The 26,929-nt window shown below is 42.3% G+C and overlaps 1 protein-coding gene across 1 annotated transcript in view; it reads left to right on the plus strand.

Moving 5' to 3' along the window:
• Positions 1-26,929, plus strand: part of WWP1 (WW domain containing E3 ubiquitin protein ligase 1) — a 2,386,594-nt gene that overhangs the window by 2,030,450 nt on the left and 329,215 nt on the right. Inside the window, exon 23 of the mRNA XM_044065992.1 lies at positions 13,038-13,142. Within this exon, the coding sequence (XP_043921927.1) occupies positions 13,038-13,142 (105 nt within the window). The remainder of the gene's footprint in view (positions 1-13,037; positions 13,143-26,929) is intronic.

Here is a 26,929-nt window from a genome sequence, read left to right on the forward strand (position 1 = left end):
TAAAGTAAAATGCAGATTTTTAAACGTAGTAAAGGTGATTTTGTATGGCTTGCTAAGATTGTGTTAGGTTTTGATCAGTATGTACAAATATCAAAATTACTACCTACGTGTGTAGTGTAATAGTACCACTACGTTATACTATCAGAAATGTTTTGATATACTTAAGATTGTCTGTCAGGGTAACATGCTGTTGCCAGGAGCAGAGTCAAGTGCTGCAGTTTTAGTTATGCCAGTAACTTAAACCACTGAGAGATATTTAGGAATATAAAACACAAGATAGGGATTTTCAAGCTCCAATTCTAACTTCTTTGAACAGTATTGTTTAGAATGGTCAGAAGCAGCTTAAGCTGAAGAGAAAACAGGTGACACAGTAGTAAAGTTAAATAAGCTGACACAAAGCTTTAAGGAAAATTTGCAGACATTTGATGCAGAGCTTAGGTAGTGCGCTGAGGCTACACATTTTCTTCTAACTACTTCACAAGCTGCATTACAATCTTTGCAGGAAGGCGTATGGGAAGGGGAGGATGAAATCCCTGCCACAAAAGCACAGTTAAAAATGGTAGTGGATGACATTAGGATGGGGAAAAGGTTTAGAGTACAGGCAGTTATGGATAAAGAGAATTGCAGTAGAGCAAATGCAAAGTTACTGCAACAAATACAGGAATTGCAGGTGCAACTTAGACGTACACCACTCATTAAATCAGAAGACATTAATTTAGGAAGTACATCAACTGATTTATATCAGCAGTCTAGGTTACTACAGGTAATTCTACTGTAGAATGATAAAAAGAGAATTTTCTACAACTCTGTGGCATATGGAGAATGGGTTACACACACGGGTAGTACAGATTGGTCAGAGCCTTTGGAAAAATGTTTCCAATTTTTCATCCCTAAGTGTTTCGCTAAATATATATAAACAAAACAGTTACATGTGTCTACACCTATTCAGAGAATGAGATCAGTTGTAATGATGTGTACATAGGGACAACCATTAGCCAAGTTATTGGATAATTTTAATATAGCTATATCAGAAAGATTGATGGAGCAAGCAGATCATCAGATAGTACATGATAAATTAGATCAGGAGATGGAAGACAAAGCCGTCCAAAAGCAACTGATTTACAGTTTTCTAGAACAGGTTAAGGGAGGATCAGGCGACATGAAGTGTATTCATGAGGAAGGCTTCAAAACACTGGAGAAATGGTGACTAGATTGATGAAGGGAAACAAATTGGATGGTAAGCAGTGTACAGTGCAAAACATTTTTGTATTGAAGATGAGGAAAAACAAAGCAACGTATGTGTAGTGGGGTGAGGAAGAAGGTGGAATGGTGCCCAAAAAGGATGAAGAACAGCATCGGCCCCTCTTCAGCTAGGAAGAGATTGTCCAGACACGGAAAGTAAGGAAGTAACCTGTTTCCTGTTTTTTTCTGCAAGAAGGTAGGACATGTAACATAAGTCAGAATCCATCAAGCAACATCTAGAAAGAATAGCAGAGGTATCAGAATAATCCAGGAAAACCTGGAGTACTGATTGGAGTGATTGACTGAATAGTCTGTTTTCAGGATGGTCCAGATGGATCATCGCAACATTGATTGCAATTTGAGATTTGTTAGAGTAAACTGTTTTATGTAAGTAAACTTATTTATGTAAAGTGTTAGTATAAACATTGTAATATATATATATATATATATATATATATATATATATATATATATATATAGTTTACTGTCAAAATGTTGAATTGCGGTTCGTCATTTATTCAGTTACGCAAAAATAAATGTCGAATATAGAAACGCTATTTGTTCAAAATGACAACTCCAGTGATGCCGATAATTCGCAATTTGATATCGACATTACCCAAGTTACCTTGACTTCTGGTGATGATTCTACTTACGTTTTGCAGGGGCGTCAAACCCCCCTGCACCCCCAACACCCCCTGCATGTCATCATAGATACAACTTAAGATCGCAGTACAGTGAGGAAAAGGGTAAATTTCCCAATCCCCACTGTAGTGTGCTCTCCAATCAGAATGTCAACCTCATAAGAGTGACTGAACACTAGCATTCGCCAAGGTGGATTCGAACATCTTCAGCTTGGCATTACGAAAGCTGGGAACCATGCATTCAACCATCCCAGTTTCGTGTAACTGCCATTCAACATTTTGATAGGAAGCAATATAATATAATATATAGTGTCAACTGTTAATATAATGCGGGTTGGGCACAGTGGTATAGATTTTTGGTGTCCATAGGCTTACCTTTCCAGACTGTTGTACACTGCTCTACACTTTTCTTCATGGGCAGTATAGTGCTGCTGCGAGAGTTCCAGAATGTGGAGTTTGTTCCATTGACAACATATGCCAACACTTCTAGACTATTCTACACTGCTCTATAAATAAGTGAGGAGACTGATGGTGAGAGAAATTTTCTGAGGAAACTTCCTCGGCAGAAGCAGGAGACAATGCGATTTTCCGGATGGGCATTTGAGCAAGGACATCAGCCCAACAATAGCTTCACAGTAAGAGATTCTAAAGCATTTATGTTGTAAAAGATTAAGTCTTGACAGAGTATTTTAAAGTCATTTGGTTAATGCTTACTGTGGCTTAACTGAAATATATAATCTTGAACCTAGACGGTATAAGGCTGTTTCTGTGCTTGCTATTTTAACAGTATGCGCTTTCATCTTGACAAAAAAATCTAATATCACACAGTGTTTACCTTGTAACAAGCAATGCTAGTGGCGAGTCCAAGAAAAGGACAGGCTAAAGTGGCCAGATGATTAGTGACACTGTTATGAAGGAAGTCGCTTTTTTTATGGCATCAGAGGGTAAACCTTTTCCATTTGGATGAGTAGGATTTCCTATTGATAAGCTTCGTAGTGTTAAGTATATTAAACATGTCCTCAGTAAAGTGGTGCTTGAAGAGCTCAAGTCACCCAAGCTGCGAACTGCATTATCTCAAGGTAAAGGGTGTGTGAGGCCTCCCTTTTTCTGGGATAGGAAGTCCACTTGCAGGGGCAGCAAATAATGCTTCCCCTTAGTCGTTTCTGTGAGGAGAGAACAAATGCTGCCTGGGCCAAAAGGGTGCTATCAGGCACATCTTTGTCTTCTCTTCCCCCTACTTTCTGGATTACCTGAAATGCACAAGCAGATTTGTCAGCTTGAATGATAAGGCATCCACTGCCCATGTATCTTTGTAAGGTGCTGTGTACAGAATATCTTGAGTTGTCTTTCTCCTGGACACCCAGCGTTTGTACCAGCTGATGGTAACAAGCTCTCATATGGATCTGCCTTTGACCTGCTTAGTTGGTCTGCTACTGGATTAAGATGAGATGGATTGTAGACTTCCTTTTAGGGTCATCTGGGACTACAGTGCTATCTCTCAGACAGGCACAGCCAGCCTGCATAAGGGGTTATGACTGTTTGTTCTTGCTTGTTGATCTACCACATCACTAGTATTGTCCATTGTCACTTGCTAGGCACCTTTTTTCCAGACTGGTTTGAAGGCTTTGAGTGCCTGCACAGTGTCCATCAATCACATTTATGAGGTGTTTTTGTCTGAGCTGCATTCCACAAGCTTTGAACTTTATACCTCAGGCTAAGTCAGAAACGTGTGTCAGGGCTTGATTGTGGAGTTTCTTGATGAATGATACCCATTTGATCTGTCTGACCTACTTGGGGCACTATTGCATTTCTTGGGATATGCAGGGTATGATGAGAGCCATCTCTTCCAGAGACTGAGGGCATTTGCTCCAAATGGCTCAGGCACCACTGGAGTCTTATGTTCATCTTTCTTATCTTGGAAGAGAGAATCCTTCTAGCTGCAGAAGTCCAGAAGTGCCCAAAGGAATATCATTTTGGTTGACTTAGGGATGTTGCAGGAGAACACAAGTCTTTGAAGGATGTCTATGGTGAAACACAGATCCCTGCCCACCTCCTCCTGTGAAGGTTCTTGAATGAGGCAGATGTTCATGTTTCATTGTTGCAGTCATCACACTTTGGTTATCTGCCTGCAGGTAGCCCTCAGTTGGCCCGAATACCAGAGTCTTGGAGTCTTGGGATTTCTGCGTTGGATGCTGTCGCCTCTTCCATGACGTCAGGTCTTCAGGGGTATAAAACATGCAGCCAACGCCATTACATCAGTCTTTCTTGTCATGGAGGAGCCCGAAGCAGAAGCAGTTCGCAAGTGCCTGTCACCCGCTACCTGAATTTTTCATTTTTCAAGTTTCAGACCTGAAGTCTTCTAAAGCTAAGTACCCCATTGGGGATCCTTTTTTCTTGCTCTAACCAATGTCAGAAAAAGTTAACAATTGTCTTGCCAGTGGAAAGCAAATACCTCACAGAGATTTTCATTCTTACTGCGTCATCTGTTTAGGCCCAGACCACGAAGTTCCTCGCTGTCGTTTTTGTGCCTTGTTTAACACCCAAACCATTTGTTTTCAGGCTATCTTTGTCGCTAAATTCTTTCGCTGTCATTCTCAGTATTCCGAAATGGCTTCAATAAGCCATCCGACTACCGATCTTCCAAAAAATGTAAGGACAAAGACAGAGACAGACTTCATAGGTCCAAAAGTGCCGACGATGCTTCCATTAAGCTAGTCGCCAGTCCACTGGTACTCAGTGAGGAGCTTTTGCAGCCCCTGATACCCACTTCTACAGATTCGCAGGCCTCTGCTGAGACCCATTTGAAGTCCAGTATGCCACAAGATGCTTCTTCGACTATGGAACCTGCAAATGTCTCTACCCTGGATGGGTCCGGAGCCACTGTGCAGGCACCAGCTTCTGAGGGTGTTTTCCTGACCTACCGATGTTCGTATTAAACCAACAACTTCATTTTTAGCTAAAACTACTGAGTTTCTTAGGCCCAGAGTTCGGACTACACCTAGAAAACCAATGATCGAAGCGCATGCTTGGGCTCCCTTGCCTCAAAAACAAATGCTTAGAATGGCGGAAGACATTATTACTATAATTGGGGGAAGCCAGCCTTCCCCTGCTAAAAGACAAGCAATTGAATTTCCTTCTGATTCTACAGACCAGGAGTCTGATGACTTTGACCCTTCTGATTACTAGGACATATCCTTATCTACCTATGAGGACTCAGATGCAGAGGATTCCATTCCCTCTGCCTCCCCTCCAGAGGATTTTTCTTTTGGTGAAACGTTGCGTACCTTAAGAGAGCATTTCCGCTGGGAATGCCAGGACTATCCTCAGTCCAAAAAGAAACTCAGAATTTTTAGATTTGCCTCTGCACAAGCCTCTAGCTATACCCCCTGTCCTGGATATTGTAGATGTCTTCATGGAATCCAGTCTTACTCCTGACACTTTGCCACCAGCCACTAGGAAACCTGACAGGTACTACAGAGTACCTGACTCTCTCAAATTTAAGAATCCTACTGCGGATCCAGAGACCATTTCCCAGGGACCTAAAGGCATTAAGGCTACTACAGCCAGAAACCCTACCCCTTCAGTCAGGGATTCCAGAGCTTTAGATAGATGGGGTAAGAAGGTATATACCGCTGCAACTCTTGCTATTAGGGCTTTGAATTGCCAGTTTCACGTGTTGAAGTACCAGCAACATAGTATGGAACTAATCAAACAAAAAATGGTGTTACTTTCAGATTGTGCAGAAAATAAAGATTTACAAGAGTTAATGCATTCTACAAACTAAGTTAGTAAACATACTTTGCAGTGTGGGTTTGATGCCTTAGAAGCATCTTGCAGGGCTGCTGTCACTAGGTCTGTACTGAGAAGGCATGCTTGGCTGAAGGAACAAACGTTGCCAGACCATGTCAAAGCAAAATTACTAGATGCTGCGTTACATCAGGATTGTTTGGCACAAAAGCAGAAGAGGTTCTTAAAAAGATGGAGGAAAACGCAAAATCTATGCAACTGTCAAAAATTTCTTACAGGTGTAGCCAACTAGATTCAGTAAGCACTGGCCTTCTAAAAACTGGTCCTTTCCAGTCCCTCCCAGGCCTTTTCAGTCCAAACCCAGGGGAAACAGACCACCAAGACTACAGTCTCGGGGTATGCAGAGGTCTAAACAATGGAGTGCTCCCACCTCAAAAACAGGGAGTGGTAAGCCACCCACTTATGGAAAAAGTTTGCAATGACTTCAGTCATCCTTCCTAACCATGCCCAAGTACTTGCACCCCTAGGAGGAAAGCTCGCCCTTCATTCAAAAAACTGGATATCCATTACTCATGTTGTGTGTGCATTTTACCTTAAATGAAGACAAGACACTTCTTCCTCTCTTTCAGTGGTATTTATTACACACGTGTGGGAGCCTACTGGAAAGTCCCAGGGAGACTTCCCGAACAAAGGAATACATAAGCTTATATGCTGGTGATATTGCTGGCAGTACAAAAATATAAACTAAACCAATTAAAATAGTACAAAAGACAATTAACCAATCAGTGGTGTACCCGTAGGCTTGAATCCATTCACATTACTACATCTCTGGGCAGAGAAGGAAAATTGGATACACTTCCATATAAGGCACATTTCCTGCTATCAGACAGGCTCTTGTTTTTCAGTACTTTTCCACTATTCATAGTTTACTTAATAGTTCATAGTACAGAGTTCAAATCAATACATACAGGTTCTCACATACTCAATCTCCTTTGAACACATGCTTTGACCATTCATATTCTACACTCAGGACAGATGGGTTCTAAACATTGTATCCCAGGGATACAGATTCTGTTTCCACTCACTGCCAACCCCAAGTGGGTTGCCAGACATTCCTCCAAACCAGTGGGCAGAGGCTCAAAACCAATTACTTTCCCTTCTCAATTTCACGGCTATTCAACCTGTTCCAATCGAACAAAGGGGACAAGGTTTCTACTCTAGACTGTTCCTGGTGCCCAAAAAAGAGAGCTCTTGGCACTCTATCCTGGATCTGTCAGTCTTCAACACCTTTCTGGTGGTCCCAAAATTCAGAATGCTTACACTGCAACAGCGTCTTTCTATGCTAGCCAAGGATGCCTGGTTAGTCACCCTAGACTTAAAAGAAGCTTATCTGCACATCCCCATAAGGGAGTATTGCAGGAAATATCTACATTTCAGTTCTCTGCACTTGCCTTTATCTTATGTACTGCACCCAGGGTATTTACAAAGTGCCTGGCTGCAGCCATTGCACTCTGCAGACAGAGAAATATTCAAATTTACCCATATTTGGACAATTGCCTGATTCAGGTGGACAGTCAAGAATTGCTATTTCAGCATCTGGCATTTGTAAAAAGACTCCTAACTTCACTGGGGTTCACTATCAATGAAAAGAAATCACAACTGTTGCCCAGTCAAAAAACTATTCCTGGGAGCAAGCTTGAACACAACTTCCCAGATGGCATTCCTCACTCAAGAAAAACAGATCTGTTTGACAAACTACTTCAAACTAATGACCACAAAAACCCAGCTATCTTAAAGGAAAATACTGCAAGCCCTAGGGTTCGTGGCCTCATGCATTCTGCTAATTCCATATGCAAGACTGCATATGAGGAAACTTCAGTGGTACTTAAAAAGTCTCTGATGTCAACATTCTCGGGACCTGGAAACAGTGATTCCCATTATACCTTGTCTAAGGGCAGAGTTCCTTTGGTGGGCAGAGGCATGCAAACACAACAAGGGACTTCCTTTCACTCAACCCCTTGCTGCCCAAACCCTGACAACAGATGCATCCGACTATGCATGGGGGGGCTCACATGGCAGGCAAATGCATTCAAGGCAAATGGAGCCCAGGCCAAATTCCCCTGCATATCAGTCAGAAAGAAATGTTAGCTGTACAGAATGCTCTGACAGCCTTCAAATACATTTTCCTTCCAGGACAGCTCCTGATAAAGGCAGACAACACCACAGTTATGTGATACATAAACAAGCAGGGGGGAATTCATTCCTACCCACTCTGCAGGTTAGCCATGGCCCTGTGGAACACAGCCTTGAGCAACCAAGTGCACCTGCAAGCTCAATTCCTGCCAGGCAAACAAAACTCACTGGCAGACGACTTAAGCTGAAATCTGCTGGACCCACACGAGTGGAAACTGGAACCCAGCTCATTCAAACTCCTAACCCACAGGTGGGGGACACCGGAGGTGGACCTCTTTGCCTCCCGCAAAACTACCAGTTGAACAAGTTTTGCACCCAGAATCCTCACAGCAGAGCCTGGAAGGTGGATTCTCTATCCTTTACATGGGAAAACCTCTCAACCTATGCCTTTCCTCCTCTGCCCCTCCTCTCAAAAGAACTATTCAAGATCAAACAGGGCAGGCCGAGGACAGTTCTTATTGCCCCAGACTGGCCACGCCAGCACTGGTACCCACTCCTATGCAGCCTGACAGCAGTGCCACCCTGGCACCTGCATCAGACCCCTTCCCTGCTGTCTCAGCAGGAGGGACAGATTTTGCATCCACAGCTGCAAACCCTAAACCTTGCAGCCTGGCTTATCCCCTAAATTCACCACAAGCACCCCTCAGCATACAAGTGCTGGACATCATCCTTGAAGCCAGAAGGCCTAGTACTAGGAAATCCTATGCTGAAAAGTGGAAAAGATATTGTTTTTGGAGTCAGTCTCAAGGAAAGGACACAGCCGTGCCCACCTTACCTCAAATCCTTGATTACCTAGCAGAGCTGCTTCACAGAGGCCTATCCTTCTCATCCATTAAGATTTGTGCCTCTGCCATCTCAGCTCATTATAATACTGAACCACCTCTCTTTTCTCACCCTCTCATCAAACAGTTCCTGAGAGGAGCTAACAATTTAAGGCCCCCTAGGAGAGCTCCCACCCCGGCCTGGGACCTTAACTTTGTACTGGAGAAGCTCACGCTTCCCCCTTTTGAACCTGCTGCTTTAGCAGAGTTAAAATTCCTCTCTTGGAAAACAGCCTTACTACTAGCCATCACTTCAGCAAGATAAGTGTCTGAGTTGCAGGCAATAATAGCCATGGAACCCTTCATTATTTTCCATGCTGACATGGTTTCCCTCAGTAAGAAGCTGAGATCCCTCATAAAATCCTACAAAGCTAGTTACGAAAACAAAATTGCCACTGACTCTAAAGACAACCACAAAGCATTCTATAGCTATGTCAAGAATCTAAATGGAAACACTCAGATCTGCTCTGAGTTACAGCACAATGGCACTAAATCTACAGAACCAACTGATATTGCCAACATCCTAGCAGATAGGTTCAGTGCTAGCTTTACCCCCCTCTCACCCCCTAGAGGGCCCATCTCGATACTGGAAGAATGCAAAATTCCTATAATCACAGCTGCACAGGTAAAAAACACTCTCTCCAAAGCCAAGAACACAGCATCCATGGGACCTGACAATATCCCAGGCTGCGTTCTCCACGAACTACAGAATGAACTGGCACCTTACCTAAGTACCATGTTCAATCATAGCCTCACCTCAGGCTTTGTACCCACTGAATGGCGCACCGCGACAGTTATCCCACTCCACAAAGGGGGAGCCACGACGACCCCGGGAACTACCTCCCCATTAGCCTGACGAGCCTGGTCTGCAAGGCCTTGGAACGTATCATTGTGGAACTCATAAACAAAGACATTGGTAATCTCCAAACTCTGGACCCTACGCAGTTTGGATTTGTAAAAGGTAGATCATGTCTCCTAAACCTGATTGACGTCTTTGAAGCAGTCACCAAAGCCATAGATGAGGGTAAAATGGTTCACACAGCTTATCTAGATCTCGCCAAGGCTTTCAACACCATCCCCCACTCTGGAATTATAGATAAGCTCACTAAACTAGGTATAAATCCCTATGTCACAAGATGGGTTGCCAACTGGCTCACGGACAGAACCCACACTGTGAAAGTAGCAGATTCCAAATCCGACATCAGACCAGTGACAAGTGGAGTACCACAGGGTTCAGTCCTGGGTCCTCTCCTGTTTGGTATCTACTTCTCTGAAGTGCAGGCCAACACAGAAGGTCTTTGGCTAACAAAGTTTACAGATGACTGCAAACTAGGAGCCATAATCGAAACTCCTAACGATGTGGACAAACTACAAAAAGGCCTCACTGAGACAGATACCTGGTGTCAAAGCCATGACCTGAAGCTCAATGCCAAAAAGTGTATTGTCGTCCCCTTTGGTAAAAACTCTGTACCCATGAACTACCACATAGCTAGTAGTCTACTTAATGCCGAAAATGTGATGATACCTTGGAACACAGGTGGACAGTAGTCTCTCCTTTGATAATCACATTGCTACAGTTGTCAGGAAATCCTTCTACGTGGCTCATCTCATCACAAAAGGATTCTCATCCAGAAAAAAAGAAGTCATTGTTTCCCTCTACTCCTCACTCATTAGACCCATTATAGAGTACAACGCCCCTTTTGGTATGTACCTCACAAGACATCTACAACAACTGGAAAGACCACAGAAATACCTCACAAAGAGGATTACTGGCCTCAAACAGATGCCCTATGCAGACCCTCTCAAAAAGCTACAGCTTTACTCCATCGCATATCGCCTACTCAGGGGCGATCTCTGCCTAACATACAAAGCTATGTCATACCCAGAACTTTTGGACATGCTCCACTTAAAGAAACCCCAATCCCTCTGAGCTACACGCTCTAGGGACCTAAACCTTGTCACCATATCTATGTCAAACAGAGCTCCTCATTAGCACTCTTCAAGAAAAATGTTGATGATTGGATGGGAAATGGGAAATTCACCCCGGGGATCACTTCTGTGGCTCTGCTCAACAGAGGCACAGGAAAATAATTTTCTTGGGTGGCGAAAGCCAGGGTACATTGTTTGGCTAGGCTTGTATGGGCCCTAGGGCCGATAGCCTAGCTACCTACCTATGACTAACCCATCATTTATGCTGAAGGTGGAATCCAGTGTGGCTTTAAACCAATCCATCCATTTGCCAACCTTTTTCCCTAATCCTCAGAGTAAAGAGGAAAGGATCCTGCACTCCTTGGAAGTGCACAGACAGCTCAGGTTCTACCTTGACAGGACTAAACCTTTCAGAAAATCTGACCAGCTGCTAGTCAGCTTTGCTACAGGGGCAGAGGGCAAGGCCATTTCAAAGCAAACCATTTCCAAATGGATAGCACACTGCATCCATTTCTGCTACAAGCACCATGGAAAACCTACCCCACAGGGGATCAGAACTCATTCCACTAGGGCTACCTCGACCTCTGTAGCATTTCTCAGAGGAGTCCCTACCAGGGACATCCTGGAAGCTGCAACCTGGAGTTCTGTACACACCTTCACCAAGCTTTACCACTTACCTATTGTTTCTAAATCCAGAGCTGGATTCGCTACAGCGATTACAAGGCCTGCTAGCCAGCCCTAACACTTCTTGACTGCCTCCACCCTTCCTCAGCTTTGGGAATTAACCCAAGTGTGATGACTCCAACAGTGAAACATGAAAAACATAGTACAGTTGTGTACACTTACCATAAATGTAGATGTGTGAGTGTATTCACTGTTACAGTCCTGGTTTCCCTCCCTCCAGCCCCCTGATTTTCTCTATCTTTTCTACCTATCCTCTTTATGGCCATATTCTATGGCAGGGGTATTTACTTTTTACTGGAGGTGTTCCACATTTTGGGGGCTCCTGACATTTGGAGCAAGAAAAACTGATGTAATGGCGTTGACATGTCCACTCTCATGGAAGCCCTCCAAAATACTTATCCCTTTTACATGTTGCCATTGAACAATGTTAAAGATGAGATTGTGAAAAAGCGACAGGAGGGTGTGTATCAACCATTATTGAGAGGAAAAGAAAATGGACTAATGGCAGTATATAAAAGGGATAAACCAATGAGAGAAGGGGTAAGTTTTATTACAACTTATAATTTGGATTCTGACCACATGGTTGAGGCTATTAGAAACAACTGGGAAATTCTACAGTTTGACCAATTGGTGGGTCAAAAAGTTGGGAAAACACCCAAAATAGTGTATAGGAAGGACAGCTCCCTCAAAAATATTTTGGAGGGCTCCCATGAGAGTGGACATGTCAGTAGAAAGTTAGGTAGCTGTAAGTGTGGTATGTACCCTTCTTGCCCCTATATTTTGGAGACAGAATTTTTTTTATTTTTTAAATGGTAGAAAAATACATATTAGAGGTCATTTTAATTGTAATAATACAAATGTGGTCTATATGGCCAAATGTCAGGGATGTACCACATTTTATATAGGGAAAACTACTAGATGCCTAAGGGATAGGATGTATGAGCATTTTATGGATATGAGAAAATGTAAATTGACTAATGCACTTGGTAGACATAAGAAAGGGTTCCCTAATCATAGTTTTAAATTTCTTGTTGTACAATTGGCCAGAGATGCACAAGGGAAAATGTTGGATGTACACCTGGATATTTGCGAATTGAAATGGCAATTGCAGTTGGATACAACTCAACACTCAGGTATAAATGAAAATGTAAGCATTTCTAGTGTCTTAAAACTGAGGAATATTTTGGGTTAAGATAAGATAGTTAACCAACTTATTTTTAAAAAACAATCATGATCTATTGTTAGTATTTTATATATGTATCTTAATATGTAAGTTATGTTTAGAAATTGTTTTAAGATGTCTTTTTCATACGTATAGTTTATGCTTCTTTCACTGTAAATAACTGATTGGTAGTCAATGGAATGTATTAATGGGTGGAGTAGGATTATATATATATATATATATAGATATATATATATATATATATATATATATATGGCTGGGTAGGTAATTTAGCTTTGTTCTGATGAAGTCCCATATTTAATGGGAAGAAAGAGCTTAACTTGAAGTTTTTACTGGGAATTTGAGGTTTTTAACTGCATTTTTTGTTATTGTGGAATAAATTTGATTCAACTACTGCAGTGGCATTAGTTTGTGGTCATAAGTTTTGAAGTTGTTTTGGTATTAAGTGATTGTAGTTTGCTTGCATTAGGCTGTGTTCTGTATTATCAGCTGTTCAGTTCCACATTAATGTACACATTGCCTTACTTGCAATATCCTGAAATGACCAGAAAAAGACCAGCAAAATAACTTGATAACATTTTTTTGTTTGCATTTTAGGTGATGCTTTGTGGAATGCAAGAAGTTGATTTGTCTGACTGGCAAAGGAATACAGTTTACCGACACTACACAAGAAATAGCAAGCAAATTATTTGGTTCTGGCAGGTATGATGTTGTGCAATTTGATGCCGTTAATGCTAAAGTAGATGGTCTTCATTGTAGATTGTCTGTTTTTAGCATTTAATCATCATTAATCTTAACATTTTTTTTTTCCGTTTTTACAAGGGGTTGGGGTGTTGTTGCAACTGCAGCCACTTCTCATGATTCAGACATTTTAACCTCCTTTGACAGTCATGACCACCTGCCACAGGTCTTCTCTAAACAAACCATCCATTTCTTCCTGTCTCTCCCAAATGTGTTTTACCAAATTATCTTCTGCTTTCTTTAACATGTTACTGAATCACTGCAATCTTTTCTCCTTTTCTGTAATTCTAGCTTTTTTGGTTACTTCTCTGATGCCGTCATTTCTTCATCTATCTCAGACATCTTCATCTCCATCACTTCAAAGTTTCCTCAGCTACCCTGCCTTCACTGCCTAGATTTTTGTACCATACAGAAGCACTATTTGCACCACTGTTATATAAATCTAGTCTTTTAGCTTCTTCACACAGTACTCTGATACATTGTGAAGGTTGGCTACAGCATCTCTGAGTCTTGCTCTGACTTCCTCATTCAAACTTGCATTTTCCTCAAACACACCTTCCAAATACTTGAAGCTTTTAAACTTCTTCCACTATTTTATCTTGCATCTCAATTTGCAACTTCTGGAGTAATCCATTCACTATCATGGCCACTTATCAGTTTTATCCCATGTGCTTTCAGTTTTCCATTCCAGCCCCTTGCCATTGAAGTTCCTGTTCAGAGTCTGCTTGTAGGGCCACGTCACCTGTCTACAGCCACTTCAGTGATCTTTGCCCTACAGCCTGTTTGCTGATATAGTCCATCAGTATTATGAACAGGAGTGGGCAGCGAGCTAAGCCCTGATGTACACCCACTGCCACTAGGAACCCCTCTTAGAGTCCAGACACTATGAACAAACTCCTGTTGCTTATTGGAATGTAGGTATTTTTTTTTTAAATGATGTATGCTATAGGACATGTTTCTGTACACTGACAAAATGAGATAAACCCAGTAGATATTAATTTCTTTAGAAGTCACACAGTGTTGCAGCAAATAGAGTTGCTGTCACACGGCAGGAGGTTCTCCAGGTAGATTTCTGTATGGAATCTGTATATATTCCCTGTGACCTCTTTTAAGTTTTCTCCAAATGCTTTGGTTTCCTTTCACCTCTCAAAGACAGTGCAGTTGATTAACAGTCTTCCAAATTGCCAGTCAGTTTCCATATGTAGCATGTGCATTCTGTGATAGATCAGTGTTCTGTCTAGATTGATCTTTAATGCTTTGTGCCTATTGGTTGCTGGGATAGGCTCATGCATTCCCCCCTCCCCCAATCCTGTACAAGATAGTCATCAGAAAAAGAAGGGCTAACTTATTTAGCTAGTAAACAGTGTTCTCCATTTCTGTTTTAAATAACATGACAGGTTTTGCTTTTGTTTGGTTTTCCCACTTGTAACAAATTAGACTTTGGGAAAATTATGCTTATTTTTTCTTTTCTGATTTTTATTATCCAGTTGTGTATTTCTTGTCACAACAGTATACATAGCTTTTGAGAAGTCTTCATGTTTTGCCAGTAACCTTCATCTTGTAGTCCTATATTTAATTCCTTTAGTCTGTATTTGATTACTGTGCATCTTTGAGCATGTTAATCTGTTGTCAAAAGCTGTCATTTTTTTTATTCAGTTGGCATATTCTGATGATATGGAAATACATTTTCAATAAATTATACAAATTAAATTTGTGCATTATACATTTGATTTCTTTTTTTCATCTTGACATTTGTTTTATCTTAAATTTTGTGTAATATTTGTAGTAACATAAGTTGAGACTTTAATTAAATGGCTGCTGACCATAGATATTAAAGTGTGTAATTTAAGACATGTTATGTATGCTAGCTTCTAGTCTGAAGTAGACATTTGGAAAATCTGTAGCAGACATTTCTAGAAGTGTTGAATTCATGCACTTGTAATCAAACCCTTGTTTACTACACCACAGCTCTGTAGCACTCTGACCATTGGGGATTGTATAGTGTCTTGAGTCTCAACCATAGCTTGGCGAAGAAGTAACAGGGTTTCCTGTTGAAACACTATACACTGTCCTCCACACCTTCCTGCCCCACTTAGTCATCAAATAGACCGAAGTACTCTTAAGTACTCTACTAATAAATTTTTACAAAGCACAAAAATTACCACACTGTTGATAACATATTTACAAAGCACATAAGAATCCTTAACTCCATCAGCCCGTCTAAATGTCTTGATTTATAAGTGCCTCAAGAACTGGGTTTCTGTATATGAAGAACAATGTAAACACCAAAAGGCAGCCTGGATAAAAGCCCCTTTTATGCTAGCTCTTTTATTTTTTCCATTTGTAGTATTTTGTTTGTTACATGGAATCACTTGTACTTAGCACTTCATTATGTAAATTCATTAACACTTGTAGTACCTATTTGAAGCCAGTAGCTTTTATTGATGTCATGACAGTATCTCAAGTTGGTCTTCTTCCTCCCCCGTTTTCCCATGTTCTATGTGGGGTCGTGGTGTTTTGTGAACTGTCACCATCTGTGTCTGTTCGGTGTCACTGTCCTACCTTTTTCAAAACTCATGCCTGATTGTTGGGGGTCTTCGTTCACACAATCCAACCACCTCTTTGCTGAATATCCTTGTTTCCCCTTGCCTTTTTCCTGTTTGTCCCCAATCTTTTTTTTACCAGATTGTCTTCTGCTTTTCTACTTGTGTCTGAACCACTGTAATCTGTTCTCTCTGACTTTTTCTGCAATCTGAGCTAAGTTTGGCTTCTGCTCTTATGTCTTCATTTCTTCGTATGTCCCCCAGTGTGTGTCCTACCATCTGTGCGAGGCACTTCGTCTCCTTCACCTCTAGCAACCTCAACTGCTCTCCCTTTACTGCCCAGGTTTCTGTACCATACAGTAGTATGGTCTCACCACTGTTATATATACCTTAAGTTTCATCATCTTTGGCATTCTTCTGTTGTATATTGCATCTGACACACTGTGCTGGTTGGGTGCAGCCCCTCTTATTCTAGCTTTGACCTCCTTATTCAGACTCCCCTTCTCCTCAGCCACCTCTCCCAGATACTTGAAGCTGTTTACTGTTCCACTATTCTATCTCAGTTGTCAGATTCTTCTGGTTTCCTCCATTTGCTGCTATTACAACTGGCTTGTCTGCTTTCAGTTTTACATTCCATTCCCCTATCCTTTGCCGAAGTTTTTGACACTTCATTAGTATACAGCAATTTTGTTGGTCTCTCCCCTTTGATCTCTTTGCTAATGTAGTCCATCTCCAGTATGAACAGCAGTGGGCTTAGAGCTGAACCTTGATGCACGCAACTCCTTCCACAGGGAACCCCTCTGTGAGACTGAACACTGTTCATACCTGGATCATTGTGTCCTTGTACATAGCTTACACTAATATTAACAATGTTTCTGGGACTATGAACCACCATAGGACTTCCCAAATCAGCTTTGTTGGGATGTTCTCATATGCTTTCTCCAAGTCTGGAAGTACCCAGTTGGACTCTCTCCTCATCTCTATCGTCTTCTGAACTATCTGTCTTACTGCAAATATCAGGTCAGTTATTCTGCATCCTGATTTCAATGCAAACTGCTGATCTTCCATCTTGCTTTCTACTACTCTGCATATTTATCAGTCACCCTCTTCAAAACTTCAATGCAATGTGACAGCAGTTTGACATCTCTGTATTGCCCACAGTTATGAATGTCCACTTTGATCTTGAATGGTATCATTCTAATACCTTGTTTAAAATTGCATAGAGAAGCTATAAATCTCATAGTGGAAAACCAAGTTAGATTTGAACAGCTTAAGTGAGACAAGTTGCATAATGGTACAGGTCTTCGCCTCCCATGCACAAGGTTTGATCCTGACCTCTGGCTAATGCTTGTTTGGAGTTGGCATGTTCTCCCTGTCTCTCTGTGGGGTTCCTTCCACCTCTGAAAAACATGCCGAGATGTTTCCATCTCAAACTCGCCCAAGAATGGAGCCTTGGGAAGCAGCCCAAACTCTTCATGGCGCCCTGTAGGGGGAACAGTTGTATAGACCATCTGCTTTGGGTATCTACAGTGGTGTGCAGTATCTTCAGAATAGGAGAACACAGATTATAGACACGCTATGGCAGGGCTAACTACTTGATGGTGTAAAATATGGCTTTAGGTGATGAGATTGTGTTGGCCTTATCTCAAGCTGGCATCCTTATCCAAACAATCTACCAGTTAATAATGATGCTAAAATTGCTTACCTGAGGACATCTAATAATGATAGATTGCTTTTAACAGCAGTGTTTAGCTGTCTCTTCAACTTGGTGTAAAATCTGTGAAAAAAAATAAATAAAAAGTATACTGCTTTCTTTTTAAATGCTATTGGTCCGTGTGTGAATGTTCCTGAATGCCATAGTCATTTAAGACTAGAAGAAGAATGTAAATTCAGAAATGAGCCATACTGTAGATCACAAGTGTAGAAGTTCAGGAATGACATCTAAGGTAGCAGTAGCACAGCAGAAAGGTAAAATGGAGTGAGAGACTGAGTTAATGCACAACAGCTCTTTTCACTTTTCTCTGGCTCAAGTCTTGGATAAACTGTACAAGATGAATGATAAATTTGGATGATTATGTGCTAGCAGTTTGTACCAGGGCTTTAAAAAGTATTTTACAGACCATTCTGATACCTCGTTTCAAACTGCGTAGAGAAGGTATAACTTTCATAGTTGACAGCCTGGTTAGATTTGAACAGTTTGAATCAAAGGTAACAGACTAAGAAGATGAGGCTTAAAGGTTAAACCTTTGGCTGTTGGGGATCCCAGAATGTGTGGAGGGTGGGACTCCGATGATTTTATTAGAACTTTGGCATTAAAGAGTTGGAGGTGCTAGAAACAGAATTAAACATGTAGAATCCACAAGTGTTTTTGTAGCTTGATCATTTCTAAGCTTGTAAAAGCCCAGGTAGTTAATAGTGTGATTCTTTACGTATGCTGTGAAATATAGTTTTATTTCAGTGGTGGAAGCCAAGAAAGAAACTACTGTGTAACATTCCCCATACATTTATTGAGTTGGGCTACACTGCAGAGACTCACATTAATTGAGGTTATGTGCAGGACAAAGAAACTAAGATCGCAGCTTATCTTTCCAATATGTGTACTTTCCTCCCGGTACCAGGTCTTTCTTATATGCTGCAGAAGCACTGAAGGTGATCCAGAAATGAGGACGGTACAGTGGATTATTCTACATTTATTCAATCCAAAAGCCTAAGGGTGGCAGCAACAGACAGGAGGCCAGGCACTAAAAAGTGTGCAGAACAGGAGTTCTGACACATTTATTGTCATTAGTGGGAATGAGCTGATGTCTGATTTAAGGTTCCACAGCAGGAAATTTCGGTTTCCATAGCAAGAGTGATATGGGTGCTTTCTTACAAAAAGCAGGGAAGGTGCAGGTACTGTTTGATCTTAATTGCCATTTTCAGTTTTGATGAAGGTGATTAAATATTTGCTGAAAGTTTGTTGGGAAGTTCCTTTTTCATAAATGGAAGCACTGTGTAACACCTGGAAGAATGTGAGCTAATTTTGTTTACAACTTTGTGTTAGAGATGGATCAGGGATGCTTCAGTGATGTATGTTTAATGGGGCGCCCTAAGAAGAGGGTACAGATTTTTTAAATTAGTGTTGGTCCACTTTGTTAGTAATGCTTGAAGATTACAGCTATGGGGAATGGGGGTAGATGAATTTTGACTGGTTCCCTTGAACTTCCATGTAGCTGGAATGGATCCCAGGATGCTACTTACAGGCAAAAGTACTATGATTTTGATTGTGGCTGGGGAAAAGGGAGCAGTCAGTATTAATCTGCTCTAGCTTCCCTATTCAGTTGCCGGCTTTCGATAATTCATGCATAACCTTCTGCCATTCTCCTGTTCTTGAGAATCCCCTCCATCCAGACCCATTTATTAAAGTTTTTTTTGCATGTCAGACAAGTATATGCTTGGATGTATGTTTTTAGCAGTGATCATGTGTATGTATAATGTTTTGATCTGCAGTATATATGCTTGTTAATGGTTGGGGGTTAGTGGGAGATTCAGAGGCTAGGCAAGTTTATATGTAGGTTCATAGGTTTTTACTAGGCTAACAACCACAAGGGCCTTTTTAATCCTAGCCATGCATCCCAAATCTCTGACAAGTTCTGATACCCTTGATAAATGTAAGCATGGGCCTGGGAGTTGAACCATTTCCAGGTTACCTGTGTCCATTAGAGACCTAGGTGCCAAACCAGGGATGAATTTCCGGTTTCCTATCCAATTGTCCAAGTTGCACTTTAATTGGGTTAGGAGAAACTCTGATTCACAAGGATGGGAATCCTGTTCCATAGACAGGGTAGTCTCTGGGATGCGTGGTTTTGCATGCCGGGCAGCGCCAGTTAGCTAGAGTATAACTATTCCCGGCTCTACAAAGTCTACTCTTCAATTTTTCCCTTGGAACTAGACAAACTTTCAGCTTAAGCAATCAAATCATTCACTTCTCATCCCGGCACTTGCCCAAAACTCATAGCAAGCACTAATAAACCTTAGCACTAGACCCCCCTATACTATAGAGAAGGACAAGTCTCTCTATTCGACCTTACCAGCCAATCAGTAAAACAGTTCACTGTACCTATCTAGGCCTGTCCAAAGGGCAGTTTCAGGTGTACTCTCCAGTCCAACTGGTGAATCTGGGCATTTTGAGGCAATGTTATAATTGCCTCATGTACACAGACAACCCTCTCCTCTTTCCACCAAACATTAATACATGCGAGAAATGCAATTATACAGCCAAACTGGAGGCTAAGCTCTCTCAACCCAAGACTGGACCAGGCAGTCAAGGGGAGAAGGGAATTACTTGCATCACACCACCAGTCTCACATAGACCTGTGAAACCAGCACTGGCAGAAAACACACATAAATACACAAAAACATACTCAGAGGCTCTAAATAAAAATCTGCAAAAGCAACAGAGACCTCCAAAGCAGACATCCAAGCAACCTCCACCCCCAACACAAACCATGAAACACATACTTCACAAAACCAGTGTGCCACACAATCATAGCCCTTAAGGCAAAATAACATACCCAACACACTAGTTATAGGTGACTCTAAAGTCAGGCACACTGACGTCCCTCTCACTAGGCTGAACAAGGAGAAGGTTACTGTTAGTTGCCTGTCCGTATCCACCACATAACACAAGCACTCAGGTCACTCCAGAACAAGTACAAATACGACTCTGTCATTGTCCATGTTGGTGTGAATGACCTGAGCCATAGCTCCCTGGACTACATGAAAAGAGACATGGAGGAGCTCTCTGATCACGTAGCCCAGGCCGGTATGACCCTGACCCTGAGTAGCATCCTGCCCTCACCAAGAATGATACCACAGTATAGAGAAAAAATTATCAATTTCAACAATTGGCTAAGTTTCTGGTGTCAGTCAAAGGGGATCCAGTGTCTGTCAGCCTGGGATGACATGCTCAACAAGCCATGTTGCTTTGCTAGAGACGGCCTGCACTTGTCACCCTTAGGCTTTCGAATACTGGCCAAGGCTCTTGCCACCCCCATAGTGCCTTTTTTAGGCAGGCTCAAAAGACACACCCATCGCCATAAATAGCACAAGTAACAAAAAACTGAGGGTAATGGTGCTCAATGCCAGAAGTCTAAACCTCAAAATGCACGCACTCGAGGCACTCCTCAGTATGGAGAAAATCGATATATGTGCAGTAACAGAAACCTGGTTTAAGCACACCAGCACTAACAGGATACAACTCATACCATACATTTCGGCCACAAAACCCAGACTGAAATACAAACGGCGGGGGAGTATCTATATTCATCAAGGATACCCACACCTCCAGGTTAGTGGCACAGCACGATGCTTCAGAGATCATCCACGTGCAACTAACAACGGGAAAAACTGCTATTTAAATTATAGCTTGCTACAGATCACCCACCATGTCCCAGGACCCCCACCCCGCATTCCTGGAAACACTGGGAAACATAAAGGTCCTACCAAACACCCTGATATTGGGTGATTTCAATTGCCCAAACATTAATTGGGAGAACTACTCAAGTATGAATTCCCTTGCCCAACATTTGCTAGAATTTATAAACTCAAACGCCCTGGATCAACTGGTCAACACCCCCACCAGAGGTGACAACATATTGGACCTGGTCATCACCAACATGGGCGACCGGTCAACCCCTTGCTGGTTAGATTTGACCATAAACTAATCACTCTAGATATCCACATTCCGCCACCACCCCCTGTCAAAGAAACCACCAAGAAAAACTTTTCAAAAGCAAACTTCACGTTACTTAAGACTGAGGTGGGAAGTTTCAAAGCCCCCATGCTAAAGGATAACGCTGTCCAAGCTGCAAAATCCTTTACTAATGCACTCTATGGGCACCTACAAGAATGCATGAATCATGCTAGCCCAAACAAAACCAAGACTCACTCCTCCAAGAAAAGGAAACCAGTCTGGTGGACCCCTGCCATAAACAAGCTGTACAATAGAAGGAGGAAACTAGTACAGAAGAGAGTAAAATCCCAAGAAGGGAAGACCTCCCTGATCAGTATCAGCAAGAAACTACATTCCCTCATAAAATCATCCAAGGCTAGCTTCAAAAGAAAAATTGCCATGGACTCCAAAGATAACCACAAGGCATTCTTTAGCTATGTCGAGAATCTAAGTGGCAATTCTCAGATCTGCTCGGAATTAGTGCAGAATGGCACAAAATACACTGAACCGACTGATATAGCCAACATCCTGGCAGACAGATTCAGTGCAAACTTCACCCCACTCTCACCCCCAAAGGGGCCCATAACTATACCAGAAGAATGTAGTGCCCCTGAAATCACAGACACTCAGGTTAAAACAACCCTCTATAAAGCCAAAAACACAGCATCAATGGGACCAGATGGTGTCCAAGGCTGCATCCTACATGAGCTCAAAGATGAGCTAACCCCTCACCTAAACATACTATTTAAACTCAACCTGTCCACAGGCTGTGTGCCCACAGAGTGGTTCACAGCAACGGTTATTCTGCTCCATAAAGGTAGAGCCACAAAGGACCCTGGGAACTATCGCCCTATAAGCCTGACTAGCTTGGTCTGCAAAGCTATGGAGCGCATCATCATGGATCTCATTAACAGAGGCATTGGAAACCTCCAAACACTGAACCCTACCCAGTTTGGCTTTAAGGGCAGATCATGCCTCCTAAACCTGGTGGACTTCTTTGAGACAGTTACCAAGGCTATAGACGAGGGAAAGGTGGTCCACACAGCCTACGTAGACCTCGCAAAGGCCTTCGACACTATTCCCTACTCAGATATTATAGACAAGCTCACCAGCCTGAACATAAAGCCCTACGTCACGAGATGGGTTGCCAACTGCTCACGGACAGAACCCACATGGCAAGAGTTGCAGGAGCTAGGTCTGACTCTAAACCAGTTATAAGTGGCGTTCCCCAGGGCTCATTCCTAGGACCCCTCCTGTTCGGCATGTACTTCTCAGAGGTACAGGCAAGCACAGGAGGACTGTGGCTGACCAAGTTCATAGATGACTGCAAACTAGGGGCTGTAATTGACTCTCCGGCTGACACAGACATCCTCCAAAAGGGTCTCACTGAGACAGATACCTGGTGTCAAAACCATGGCCTCAAGATAAATGCCAAAAAGTGCATAGTCATCCCCTTTGGAAAAAAAGTACCCACAAACTACCACATAGGTGGTAGCCCCCTAAATACGGAAGACGTAATAAGGGATCTGGGGACCCAAGTAGATAGTAACCTCTCCTTTGATAATCACATTGCCAAAGTGGTTAGAAAATCCTTCTATGTGGCCCACCTAATCACAAAATGGTTTGCATTCAGATCGAAAGAGGTCATTGGGCCCCTCTACGCATCACTCATCAGACCCTCATAGAGTACAATGCCCCATTTGGGATGTACCTTACAGGACACCTGCAACAACTGGAAAGACCACAGAACTTTCTCACCAGGAGGATCACTGGCCTCAAGCAGATGCCCTATGCAGTTCGACTGAAGAAGCTCAAGCTGTTATCGATTGCATACTGCCTACTCAGAGGTGATCTCTGCCTGGCATACAAGGCCATGTCCAACCCAGAATTGATGGACATGCTCCACCTAAAGAAAACCATATCCCCTCAAGCCACACGCTCCAGGGATCTAAACCTCACCACAGCAATAAATAGGACGTGCTGGAGGGATAGATTCCTGTCCCAGAGACTTCCCATGCTCTGGAACAAGATTCCAGTCTACATTAGGCAGAGGTCTTTGCTAACCTTCTTCAAGAGAAACCTTGACAAGTGGATGGGAAACAGAAAGTTTACCCCAGGGATCACTTCAATGGCTGTGCTGGACAGAGGCACAGGGAACTAATCTAAGGGTGTGGCGAAAGCCAACACATTCCGGCTAGGCTTATAAATGCCTTCGGGCAGATAGCCTAGTACCTACCTATGAACATGCCTCTCTCTCCAGCAGGTCCTATTTATATCATAGGCAAGGTTTAAGTCTTTAGAATGGGTAATTCTGGTGCTGTTTGTTTTGTGGATATGCAGGAGGTCCATTAGAGTGGGATCTGACAATGCCCTGTATGCCAGGCATAGATCTTCTCTCAAAAGCCTGTAGGAGACAGAATGCAGGGATAGGGCCTTGAGGTGGTCTGCATAGGACATTTTACTTATGCCCTGTATTCTTTTAGTGAGGAACCTCTATAGACGTTCCAATTGTTGGATATGCCTGGGTAGGTAAATACCAAAGGGGGTATTGTACTCGATGATAGGTCTGATGAATGCCGAATACAGTGGAACAATGACTTCCTTGGACTTGGATGCCATACCTTTATTTATAAGTTGCTCAACATAGAATGATTTCCTCACCACTGTAGACAAGTGATGGTCAAAGGTTAGATTACTGTCTGTTTGTGTCCCTAAGTTCCTTACTGCTAGGTCAACTCTTAAGGGTTGTGTTGTCAATGTGATAGTTACTAGGGATGAATGACATCACAAAGGATACTATTATGCATTTCTTGGCATTTAGTTTTAGTCCATGGCTCTAACACCAGTTTGTCTGTGTCCACCCTTGCTGGACAATGTCTGTGTCAGTGTAAGATTCAATGACGGTTCTTAATTTACAATCCTCTGCAAATTTAGTCAGCCAGAGACCACTGATATTGGCCTTGACTTCTGAGAAGTAAATGCCAAAAAGGAGCAGTTCAGGTACCCGATCCCTGAGGGACTCCACTTGTGACTGGCCTCTTTGTAGAGGTGGACTCCCCAATTCTGACTTCCTGGGGTCCTGTCTGTGAGACAACTGGCTGTCCACCAGGTGACATACGGGTTTGTACCTAACCTCTTGAGTTTATCAACAATGCCTGAATGGGGCATTGTGCCAAATGCCTTGGCCAGGTCAAGGTAGGTAGTGTGAACAATTTTGCCCTCACCCATTACTTTGGTGACCTTCTCAAAGAAGTCCACCAGGTTGAGCAGGCATGATCTGCCCTTGACAAAACCAAACTGGGTTGGGTCCAGTGTCTGGAGGTTTACTATGGCTCGATTGATCATCTCCGTGAATATTCTTTCCCTGGCTTTACATACAAGACTAGTGAGACTTATGGGTCTGTAGTTGGCCCATGTTTGTGCAGAGGGATGACTGTTGCCTTTCTCCATTCATGAGACACGAAGTCTGTTTAATCCCCTTGATAAGTGTAAGCGTGGGCTTGGGAGTTGAACCATTTACAAGTAATAGTAATTTCAGAGGGCCTGATAGGTCATGTTTCATGCTATTTAAAAGGCATCCTGGGATATTGTCCGGGCCCTTTGATGCAGTGTTCTTTGTCTTAGAGAGACCATTAAGGACCTGTCCCCTAGTGATAGTAGGGGGAGTTATATTTGATGATATTTTCTGACGGAAGGTTAACGGGGAAAGAGGAGTAAAGTTGGAGCTGATATACAGCTGGTATATAATTCCATTGCATGCAGCAGCGTCAACTGCATGTACCCAGAATATGGGCTCTTTTGGGAAAAATGTCTTAATGACTGGTGGAGAGTCTGAGTACATTTAAGTAACTTCCCCTTGCAGGTGAAATGTTGTTTAAATTCTGTGATGGAAACCAAGAAGAAACTAATATGTAAGATTTCCCTTGCATTTTTGAAGTAGATTACAGTGCTACAGCTTACTAACTGCTGTTTTCCCTTGCTACATCTCCATATTTTTTCATCATCCTCTCGGTATTTTAGTTCACTTCCTGTTGTCTAATGTCTCATGTTACTAATTCACCTCATCTTTGGACAATATCAGTACTGTAAATGGTATCACTGTTCTGCCTGATTACCCAGTAAATGTCATCCTCCTGTTTATTTCATTCTCCTTATTCCCAGTATAGTGGAAAATTAAACCTAACACCGTTAGTGATGTCTTTCAAGGCAGTCTTTCTTGTCCTTTCTATTCTAAAAGTTGGTATGTGGAATGGAATTGTACACAGACTGGAATTATGGCACTTGTTCAGGGCAGTGTGTGTGTGTGTGTGTGTGTGTGTGTGTGTGTGTGTGTACCTCCACTGAAAGTTCATCAGCATTTATTAGAGTTATTACAAATAACATACTGTAGAGCAAAGCAACCGCTAGCGTTGTCGCCTCACAGTAAGACGTTGTCCTGTTCGATTCTCAGCTAGAGCGTCTTCTGTGTGGAGACATGCGTGAATGGGCGTACCTTCATTGAAGGTTGTGCGTCAGGGCCAGCAACTCGGCACGTAAAAATCTACTGCCAATCATTAGTGGACTGGCGTTCCGTTGTGGCGACCCCTAACCGGGAAAAGCCGAAAGACACAACAACAACAGCAAAGCAAGCACAGTTTTTAAGTGTCAGTGAAGCTTTTGTAAATGTTCAATGCCATTGTAGTTATTTATACACCTCATATTTCTGCACTGAGTGCATGCCATTAGATTACTTTTCATTTTCATATGTTTTTGTAAAACTGGCCAGAGTCAGTATCACATGCAATATGTAATGTCTGCAAGCAAATATTTTTGCACTGACAGTGCCTTCAGTATGCTCTAGCCCTTCTTCCCCTGTTGCATTGGAGGCTGTTAAATTACAGTGTTATTACTGTCAGCCTAAGTACTTGCCATCAGAAGACTGGATTTGTAGTCCACATTGCCGTATGTAGCATAAGGTGGTGAACTCTAGCCTATGTGCACTAAGCTTGCAGGGAATGAGACATTAAACTGAGGTCCCACCTGCCTGAGATGATACTAACTCAGGTGGATATAAAAGATCCCATGGCACCTATCGAAAAGAGTAGGTAAAGTTCCCTGATGCCTTAGCCAAATTTTTTGTGGTCTCACCTTAAAAGATAAAAAATAAATAAATAAAAATTGTTTATTGCATTTTATTTAACTGAGTTGAATGCAGCCTGTATGGTTCACTAACAGTCCTGTAAAGCATGAAGGAACAGTCCTTGTGGAGCCAGCCCATCTAGCGTCCTGCCCTCTGACACTGCTTATTACCTCTGCAACCATTCACATTATATTCCATCACCATATCTATTTACCTGTTCAGATTTAAAAGGTGCAGCAATGTACTTTCACATCTACATAATTGTCTTCTGTCAGCACATTTGCAAATTTCAATGGTGCATAATCATATTACTGCAGTAACCCCAGTCCAACCTAAGAAGTCAGTGTAACACCCACATCTCTTTGCACTGTAA

This window comes from Protopterus annectens, chromosome 3.part0 (genome assembly GCF_019279795.1).
Source record: "Protopterus annectens isolate FY-2018-M chromosome 3.part0, PAN1.0, whole genome shotgun sequence".
Classification (NCBI taxonomy): Eukaryota; Metazoa; Chordata; order Ceratodontiformes; family Protopteridae; genus Protopterus; species Protopterus annectens.